Genomic DNA, 10,782 nt, shown 5'->3' with positions numbered 1-10,782 from the left:
TCTCTCCATAAGAGCATGTCCATGGAGCCCTGTTTGTGCATATGTGTATAACGGGCCTGTGTGTGTGTGTGTGTGTGTGTGTGTGTGGCATGTTTGTAAAAACAGATTGAAAAAAATGAATTTCCCCTCAGGGAAAATACAAGTACATCTTCTTCTTCTTTGCAGTAATAACTATAATGCGATCATTGTCTGGTTGTTTGTGTTCTATCAGAATCAGTTTTACTCAACGTATCTCCATACAAGTGTGAATTTAAGTGAACTCGTGCTCTCTGTCGCGCATACAGAAAGTCCAGCTCCCGTCCTCTGTGTGTCAGCGCGCAGCTCTGCGCCGCTGCTGCGTCTGTGCGCTCCGCTCCGCTCTGCCTCGTGAGGGAGGAGCGCACCTTGTGTGGCACAGTCGAGTCTCGGCTCTCCTCCGCGCGTGATGCAGACCTGCTCCTGCACGGGACACCGGAGAGGCGCGCGACAGCACTCATATCTCTAACGGCCAACGAGCTGCTCACTTCATGGATTGTCTGCAGGTCTGGACATTTAATAAGGAAGTCATTTCTTCTCCTCGAGGACTGACATCATCCTCGGACTTCATCTGAACTTTTTAAAGTGAACACGCCTCAAAGATGTTACTGCACTGTTTGTTCATCTGTGGAGGCTCGCGGGTGAGAAGGATGGCCACATTACTTCACGTGGGTCTGTTCCTGCAGCTGGCGGTGTGGGAAACGGTGAGTCCTCTCACAACACTCAGGATGACATGAACGAGCTCTACACTTAATGTTCAGGTTAAACTTCTGTAAGGTGGATTTTATCTTTATCTGGAGAGGAGCTTGTTCTGCCTTTCATGTGTTCGAAACTCATCAGTCTGCGACGCAGTCTGACGGCTTTAAAGGTTTGATAACAGATCAAAGGGACGAGTAAATACATGTTGGCCAGAGAAAAAACGCAGCAGTTGTTAGATAGCGAATCTAACTATTTGCCATATTATTATTATTATTATTATTATTATTATTATTTGACATTTTTACTGTAAATATTAAAAATTAAGCAGAAATTTCATTTGTAATGTACTTTTCTTCTGACTTATTCACTTAGTTTGAACATTTCTTACGTGTTTCATCTAGAAAGGGTCATATTGGAAAAGACGACACATTATCATCCCAGGTCGTCAAATACTGACGCTTTTCAGGAGCTCTTTGGCGCCTTAATAGAGGCAGGAACACGTTCACGTGGATTTAGTGACTCTTCTATGTTGAGTACATGAGGCTATGCACGGCTAATCACAATCTGGAGCCAGATTTCCTCCTCTGCAGAAGAGCTCCGGTCAGAGAGGCACACAGGAACAGGCACAGCAGTTTTTACTTTATGAACTCGTCTTATACATCCTGCTATATTTTTGCCCGGTTGAACAGAATATATATACATAATAGTTTAGGAAAAATCTCAGAGCTCCAGCTGGTTTCTGGATCCTTTCATGCCTCTCTGTGTGATGTCTGCATATTTAAGGCAGGTGTTCACTGATAGTGTTTTCACAGCCGCGTGCTTCATGTCCTTTACCTCAACACGTAACACCTCAGACAGTTACACTGAATATACTTTGTAGGTGGAACAAAATCCTAAATGTTTACAGACTTCAGAGGCTCTTTGCTCTGTGTCACATTTCCTGAGAGGCTGCAGGAGGTTTCCTCCTCCACGCTGTCAGTTCGAGTTGTCCTCATGATACATTTCTAACATTTGATGATTGAAACTAGAGCTGCAACGATTAATCCATCAACAATTAATCGAAAGAAATATCAAATGTTCTGTGGTCGCAGTTTCTTGAACACAAGGATTGTCTGCATAAACTGTCTGTTCTGACAGTCAGTGAGAAGTCTTTGGGTTGTGGACCGTTGGTTGAACAAAAGAAGCAACATGAAGACGTCACTTTGGGCTGTCGGAAATTGTGGATTGTATTGTTGATGGACTAAAGATTGATTGAATAGTGAAAGTATTCTGCAGATGATGTTTGTTGCAGCCTCTAAATGAAACCAACATTTCAAACTCTCAACTGTCAACAGGAGAAAGTCAGTTAGAAAGCAGTGAGAAGCTGCTGCGGCGTCTCTGATGACTCCATTAACAGTGGACACACACATTGACTCCGCTGCCTTCAGCTGCACACAGACGGCAGCAAAGAGAAAGCATTAATATTTCCTTTTTCATACTCTGCATATTCACGTTTGAAATTCAAATAACGCAGACGATTCGGGGGGGAGAATATCCCTGTTTTATTCCACTTCATCCTGACTTGATCCATCGTGGAGACTTTCCTCTTCATAAGCTGTGAGCTCACCTGAGTCTGAATCCTGATGGAGGATCAGGTTTTCTGACGCGTCTCTCCTGAAGGATTGTGTTTCTGACCCCGTGTCGTCCCTTCCTTTATTAGCTGCTTCCTCCAGAGACTCTGCAGCTCTTCTGACGGGCAGCGGGACTGAGGGTCTGCCTCCGCCTCCGCCCCTTATCCTCTCCGCCTTTTCATTAGAGATCATTGTTCTTCTAATGACACCAGGAGGGCGTCTAATGCACCTATTTACCTGCTGGATCACTCTGCATCTGAAGCAGCATGAGTGATTTAAAGTGCAAACACCCACATTTACGCTCTTAAGCTCCGTCTGTCTTCTCCCTGCTCGGCTGACATTTTATCCCTTTTTAAAACACTAGAATGAGTGTGTTTACACATTAATTATAAATACTAATTGAGCCACATATTCCATTACTCTATATTCATTTGGCTTTTGATGACGTAGTCCAAGTGATTGAATAAAAAAATCAGGCAAAGAAAAACAACATCACTGAAGCTTTTAGAGTTTATAAGTTAAATAAAAACAAACTACGTGTTAAAAAATCTTTCTGTTACATCACCTGACTTCCCACAGCGTCTCATACTGCCACAGGTGTTTACATTGGGGTTAGTTGAAAGCTTGGTGTTTCATGCAGACGCTGAAGGTGTCCAAAGACCTGGCTAATGACTAAGCTGGTCGAAAGTGTGTTGCCAGGTTTCTTGTAGGTATTTTGGTGATATAAAACTCCACAGTGAAACTTTAAGTCAAAGTTTGTTTAGTTTTTTTTAAGAATTTTAAAAAGTGTTAAAGAAGAAGCTCAGGTTCTTCTTCTGATTTTCAACACGTGGCTGGAGCCCGGACGTCCACTGTCGTGTGTGTCCAGCCCGAGGCTGGTCATGACTCGGACTTAAATACAAGCTGTGAAACCTTCAAATCAATTCTGAATTCTGAATTCACAGGCGAGCAGTGCAGAAAGGTCAGAGGGCAAGGCTGCAGTGTTACCTGTCCTGTTCAGGTCAAACACAACGTAGTTAACTGATTAGATTATTAGATTTTTTTTCAGTAATGATGTAATTGCAGATTTAAAACTTTCTTTTTTCTGATATATTTACTGTGTATTTATTTTCTCCTGTGCTGCAGTCGCTTTGATCACCTGCTGCTGTAACGCCACAATGTCCCAGTTTGGGAACAATAAATTCCGTCCCTCCGTCGGTCCGTCCGTCCATGAGTGGCAGTAATCTGGTTGCTGGAAACAAAAGCTGGAAGGGTTTGTGAGTCTGGAAATAAGTGTTGCTTCTCAGCTGACAGAAGAGTGACTTTGTTATTTTGCTCAGCGATCAGAGACTTACTGAGGAGCAAGTCATGTTGGGATCTATTATCATAGTTAAGGTTTGTCCTAACCATAGACTGGGATGTTGCCAGTTAGACATCAAACATCTTCATGAACCCCCCTCTGAAGCCTCAAGTTCCTAATCTTAGCTGTCACCATCTTGGACTTTTTGAACCAGAAGTGACCATATTTGGACGACAGGAAGCACAGACATCGAAAAGTCTCTATCTTGGATGGCAGGCTGCCTTGCCCAGGTAGCCGGACACTGCTTCATCATCGATGTGACGCATTTACAAAATGAGCATCATTCTGTGTTTGAAGACTTCGAATTAGTGATTGAGACATAAAGTCATTAGGAAAATGTTACTGAGGTAATAAATCACTCCTGCAGAACAGCACAGTCAGGGAACGGGTGCAGCCTGTTGGGTACATCCTATTAAAACATAATGTTCCTCAATTTACGATTTGTTTTCACTTCTTACTCCGTGTTTTCAGCTGCATTGCTTTCAAGCATCCATTTCCTTATTTTTGTCAGTCATTTAATATCAAAACGTTGCTCACTTAACAAGCATAATCTCAAAACCCTGACTGCATTTGTTGTGGCAGTTAATGGCAGTTAGTAAGTACCTCTAGGGTTACGCACAACCCCATTTAAAGAGGAGGTGTTATGCTGTTTCACATTGTAAGACATATACAGTTTATAATGTTACAGTGTTGGATGATCAGACTAAACGTGGGTGAAGTTTCAGATCTGTAGGTCAAAGTATGTTGCAGTAATCCCCAGGCTTCTCAGCTCCGCCTACAGGCTGCTGTGAACGCCAGGTGTCACACAGTTTTTTCTAAACGCTGCACTTTGTGACGTCGCAAAGTGCAGCCTCAGCAGGCTTCGGAAAGCTGGCCAATCAGAAGAAAGCAGGCTTGTAGGGGCGGGGTTTCTGAAAGGGACAGAGCTGACTGAGTAGTTTCAGGCAGAGGCTGTATGAGAGCCTGCACAGAGCACCAGTGTGAGAAACATGAGGAGTTGTTTTAACTGTAAATTATGCTAAGCTACTCCACAGGTATCACAGAGTGAAGTATGAAGCTTGAGATCCCCTCCCTTTAAGTAACACTAGGCTAGCGGACAAGTCAGGGATACCTGAAGTGCCAATGAGTACATTTAGTTAAAGTTAAAACTGATCAGAAATTTCCCAGAATGCCGTTTTTTCATTCCTTTAATGCCTGTGAGTCAGAGCGATGGCGACAGAGATCAGTTATACGTGTGCATCATCTGCGTAAAAACGAGAAGAAATATCGCAAATGACTTGACCCTGCGGTGAGATGTAGATTGAAAATACTAAAGGGCACACACACACACACACACACTCTAATGATCAGAGACCTGGTGATTACCTGTCGTTTCTCTCACTGTGAAATGTAGAATGTAAATGATGGCCGATAGTTGAAGGTCGGCCCTGAGGCGATCTGTGCCCTGCGATAATGACCCCGTTAAGACACTGATTGAATCTAAATAACATTACAGACACGTAAAGTGTTGCCATTTAGGATCAAAGGTTACGATAATTAAAGTGCTGCTTAAATGGCACTCCGGCTCTTCATCCGGCTCTTCATTCTCTCACACAATCACAGACTGGTTTCATTATTCTGCACCTGTAAAGATCAGAAAGCGTCTGCCGGGCTCTGCACCTCATCATGAGTTACACCAGATTCTCTGCTCTGTACCTTCACACTGAGACAGCGTGGTGCTGCTATCTGACTTGTATTAAGGAGGTTTCTTTCCATGAAGCTGCAGGGCAGATAGGACTGTGCTGTTTGGCGTCTGGTGTCGTTTGTTGCTGCTGTAGGTAGAAACTATTAATAATACCTCAGTTTAAATAAGTGGGGTAAATATTTAGCCTTGTCACAGTGAATCCTCCTCATGTACAAGCCTCTGTTTAATGGGCACGGTGGATTTATTGGCTCGATCTTAAAATAGAGGAGTTTTATTTAGAACTGCTCGAAAATAAGGAGGATATCTGACAAGAGGAGGCTCCCTCATCATTCATGTCGCTCGGACAGCTTGTGTTATGTAAGGACATGTTGGGGTTATGTGTCAGAGAGATTTACTGTTTAAGGTCCCGATCAGACAGAGCGCGCTTTGCAGCCTGTTCTGTTGACGCCTACGGTTAAGGGTTTTTTTCTGTTGTTAAGGCAACTACAGAATCATTAGCTGTCATTAACCCAACCGTTATTTTGTAAACTGACAGAAGGCCCGCCTCTACATTCATCCGATTGGAAAATGAGGAAAAACGGCGATGATGTCGGGCGCTTTTCTGCTCGGAGCATTTGCCCAAAAACGCTCCGCTCAGCAACGCAAAAGCACGGCGCAAAAAACGACAAAAAAGCCCCCAGCTGCTGAAACGCGCTCGGTCTGATGCTCTGTCACGTCCTTCAGCTGTCGTGTTCAGAGCTACAGGTTGTCCTTTGGGAATGTGAATGGACTTATAGAGAAGAGGTCGCAGACAAACAATCTGTGAAAAGAAGGTACAAGAAAGGATCATGGTGTTTTGTGTTTAAACAAAGAAAACAAACACACAAACACACACACACACATACTGTAAATAGACAGATGTCCTGGAACAGGTCAGGAGGTGTTTCCGTCCAACAGCAGAGAGCGTCTCCTGTCGTGTTAATCCTGCACACTGCGCTGTGAGAGGATGAGGTCAAAGGTCACGCTCATCTGCTGTGTCTCCATCTGTCCAACAGGCAGGTGTTCTGCCTGAGTAGTTTCACATGTTTCTAATCAAATACTCTAGCCAGAAAAGTCAATTAGACTCCTCCAAAGCAGATTTCTCTTAGCTCACAGCCAACAGATCAATGTCCTGATTATATTTCAGGTAATTAGTTAAACTGCAGGGAGGAGAGGCTGCTGGGTCCGAGAAATGTTGGGAAGAAAGAGCTAAACTTTAAAAGCAAACAGCAGATACCGAAACTCAAACCTGGTGTCAACAACAAAAGTCTGGGGTGCTCAGCGTGCTCAGCGTGCTCAGCGCGCTCAGCATGCTAAGCAGCTCAAACAAAGATCGAAGAAGGTCCTCTTTTGTGGAGAACTCAGATTCAGAAGGAAAAAAGACAACAAGGCACTCTTCTGGAATTAAATAAAAAGCATTTATTCAACTGGCTACTTCAGAGACAAAGGCACGCTGAGAAACAAACACGTAGCTGCACGAACAGCCTTTTTCACCAAGAAGGTTTGTCATGCCGCTAAGCGTTTGTTGTTACTCAGCTTTTCTTCACATTTGCTAACATAAGAATATTAATTTTTCTTAATACTAAAGTTATATAGAAAATTGCACTTAAGAAGATTTTTTTCCTCAGAATGCTTTGTGAATCCGGCCCCTGGCTTGGGATCCAGAGGGTGGCCGGTTCAAGTCCCGGTACGGACCAAGCGTGGAATTGGGGCTTGTAGCTGGAGAGGCTGCAGTTCCTTTACCGGGCACCGTCGAGGTGTTCTTGAGCAAGGCGCCGAATCCCTCAGCTGCTCAGCATGCATGTGCAGCCCCCTCACTCAGACGTCTCTGCATCAATGCATGTCCATGGGATCATGCTCCGGGCCTATGTTTTGGGATTAATAAAGTATACCTTCTTCTTCTTCGTACCATGAGTAATCCACACTTTCAGTATTTTCACAATGAAAAAAACAACTAAATAAAGTTTTTTTATTTATTTACAGAGGCGTCTTTAGTTTTTTTCTCATTTTGAGCTGTTAAAAAACACTGATAATAATCTTAATGGAGTCACAGCATCAGAAAAGACAAAGATGGACTTTCTGCAGTTCTTATTTTCATGTTTTTGCCGGGGAACAAATCCCTGCGACCTCGGCCATCCCTCCAAAAGTCTGTTGAGGAGGCCATTTTTAAGGGATCACTTTACAAACAGAGAACGTTTGCACCTTTCTGTGTTCTGCTTCATGTTTGACTCTTCTCCCTGTGTGAAGGACTTGTGCTGATATAGACACATTCTTTCACTTTAGCTAAATGAGTGAATCAGCCATTGCACAAATTGAATAACATCCCAGATACCGAAGTGTATTAGATTTCCTTTGTTTTGTTTTTATTGTTGAAGCTGCACAAATGACATTAAAACAGACCTGAGGGGTTTGAGCTGCGTCTGTCTGCTGCAGTCTGATGAACTCATTTGTCCCTGCTGCCTTTAAAGTGGTATAACTTGATCACTTTCTTTTGTGCGTCTAACAGAAAGCTGTATATTTATTATTGCTAACTTAATTGTGCTCTGTGTGCACAAACCTGATGCTATAGACGAACCTGGATCATCGTATTTCGAAGAGTAGCGGTCGTAGCTGGCAGTGAAAATGTGCTGGAATAAGGCCTAATCCTGAACACCAAAATCTTGCTGTTTTTAATACTTATATTAAATAAATGTTTTCATGTCCTCCTCACAGGCGGAGGCCATCCACCCAGACTGCGCCCTGGTGGTTCAACACATGGAGGCTCAGGAGGAGTGCAACCAGATCCTGAGAGAGGAGGAGAGGAACCTCTCCACCAGGACAGGTCCGTGCTGGTTTTAACTCGCATCTTGGGACAAACATCAGGTCCCCACAAAGCTAACCAGCAGCTGGCTTTAGTCTGAAAACTTGGTTATATAGTGTTAAGATGAGCTTTGACTGAGGTCAGAGTTAGGGTTGGGTTTGGGTCAATGCAGGGTCCTTACTTGTGACTAAAACAAGGATGTGTGTGTGAAGGGGAATCTCTCAGCTATATGTCAGTTTTGGTGTCTCAGAATTGTATGAAAAAGCAATCATAAATTGAGTCTGTATCATCCTCGGTCAGCATTCAGAGGCAACATGAGAGCAGCTTCTCCTCGTCTTTGTCATCCACCACCCTGGCTTACCTCTCGTGAGATCGCAGAGCACGACTTCATGAGTGAAAAAAAAGCGCAGTTACCCCAAATGACGATCATTGTGGCCATTAAAGATGTGTTAGACCTATTAGACCTCCAGAATATACTAGAACTACCACTTAACCTTTAAACTTCAAACCATGAGAGCTTCTTGAATATTTCATCCACTAATTCTCCCTTCATTTTTATTTAGGAATCTCTTGAAACCCAAGACTCAGTGGCGATTTTGGCCACCCCTGAAATCTCACTGGTCACCCAGGACAAACGCTGGTCAATCAATGATGACAGCTCAGCTGATCTGCTGATTTAGGGCCAGTTTGCAATTAGTAAAGGTAGGACCGAGGCTGTGAGAGCTGATCTCTAGTCAGCGGACGTTTGGCCATGAGTGTAATAAAAGAGATCCCGAAATTGAAAGTGCTGCATCCCGCCTCATCCACACTGAGAGCACATCTGGTGGAGAGCAGACTTCAGTGTTTGATAGACATAAGCAACATAATTGAAGACAAGAAGAAGAAATGCATTTTACGGCACAAAGAGCGGTCGCCGTCATTACGAGCTGTGAAAACACCGGTGGGAGCAGCGTGACGACACGCAGTAAGCATTAGAAAGTTTTTCCCAACGCGCCACGCAGACGTTTATGGGCTCAGTGAATGAACCGTCAATGAATTACCTTTATAAGGCCTACAGTGTGCGTTTACAGCAGAGCAATCTCTAGTTATATTATTGTTATATTTTACAAATCAAGTCAAAATCATTAGGGGACGATTGCTACCACGGAATTGTTTTCCTCTTCTTTATTTCTCTTGCAGTTTACCATATCATGTAGCATAGCAATACATGAAGTAATGAGACAGACAGCTTCGCTGGTTACTAGATTTAAACATAAATGTCACCATGGTGGTCGTCTCCTCCTCCGAGCTGCTGGTCTGAGACGAAGCAGGGTATGCGGGATCATGGATGATAATTGCGCACTGTAAAAGTCCCAAAAGGAGCGCAGAGCAGGAAAACGAGGGCATTTAATTCACCAAGTCACAGCTGTGTGAGTACAGGAACGCCTCACATGGCCCGCGGGTGCTCACAAACATGTACAGTGAACTTATATCGGGAGAGAAGGCAGGGACGGCTCAAAAACCTCTTATTAATAAGTAAGAGAGTCTGAGCATGTGACAGGGTACAACTATTGTTGTTTTCTATATGTAGTCATTTATTAAAGGATCCAAACAGGAACACTGTAATCAGGCTGTTGGTCTTTATAAGTTAATTAATTAAACAGCATTTGAATTATTTTGTACCAAACCTCACTGCTGTTTACAGACTGGGTGGGCACAGCGTGTGCTAAAACACAAGAGGCCTCATTCTCCTTTGAAATAATTCCCTTGCTGTTTAGAAATGGGTTCGTCACACACATATGTAAGAATTAATATCAGTGTATATGATAGAAAAGTCTTCTTATGCTCTTCATAAGCCAGCTGCGGCGCGGTGCAGCTAACATGTATGTATGACTTTTGGTTTTGGCAGAGACATGCTGTCCCCTCTCTCGCCTGGTTTTCCTGATACTTTCGGATGAAGCTGACAAAAATCTTTTCCTTGAATTTTTTACGTCTCAGCTGGTGCATCGCTCCGTCCTCACTTTTACTTACAGAGAAGTTTCTTTAAACCCCTGAATAAAACAGAGAGAGAGGTCCTGAAGAGCTCTCTCTCCCTCTCTCTCTCAGTGGGTGCACTTTAATTCGGGGGCCATCAGGCGCTCTCCTGAGTGGGCTTCAGTCGTGTCACATTGTAAAATTACACACCTTCAGGACTGGATGTGACATTTGACAACGCTTAAACTTGAAGGGAAAGAACAGGAAATTATAGCTTTTGCAGCCCTGCGTACGTTACATAAGAAGGCTGCACGAATCAGAAGATGCTGTTCATAGCTAATTACACCCCTACAGAGCATGTACATCATCATCATCATTAAAGGCTGAAGGGTCACTGTTCCCACCCTCCTCCTCTTCACCTGCTTCAGGAGGTGTGAAGGGGACTGAGAAGTGTCGGAGCTTCGACAGTTAATGTCAGGAGCTGAAGGAAAAGTCGATGAGCTCCTGCGTCTCGTCCGTCCAGGGAATTGATTACTGTACGGAGAGTCCTCATTAAAGGATAACAACCTCCCACCTCTGTGTTACAGCTACAGTGTCCAACTTTCCCAGAGAGTCTCAGGCACTTGAAGCCGTCAGGCAGAAGAGAGGAAATGTGGGGAAACCA

General features: G+C 43.7%; 1 protein-coding gene across 1 annotated transcript in view; it reads left to right on the top strand.

Moving 5' to 3' along the window:
* The first annotated feature begins 617 nt into the window (after positions 1–617).
* Positions 618–10,782, top strand: part of ghrhrb (growth hormone releasing hormone receptor b) — a 33,554-nt gene continuing 23,389 nt past the window's right edge. The window contains exons 1-2 of the mRNA XM_069679896.1: positions 618–719; positions 8,078–8,186. Coding sequence (XP_069535997.1) covers positions 618–719; positions 8,078–8,186 — 211 coding nt within the window. The remainder of the gene's footprint in view (positions 720–8,077; positions 8,187–10,782) is intronic.

Source organism: Semicossyphus pulcher, unplaced genomic scaffold (assembly GCF_022749685.1).
Source record: "Semicossyphus pulcher isolate SPU_LCO1_2020_fin unplaced genomic scaffold, fSemPul1.0.p SCAF_4, whole genome shotgun sequence".
Taxonomy (NCBI): domain Eukaryota; kingdom Metazoa; phylum Chordata; class Actinopteri; order Labriformes; family Labridae; genus Semicossyphus; species Semicossyphus pulcher.
The sequence above is the reverse complement of the archived record's forward strand: the minus strand, read 5'-3'. Positions and strand labels throughout refer to the sequence as shown.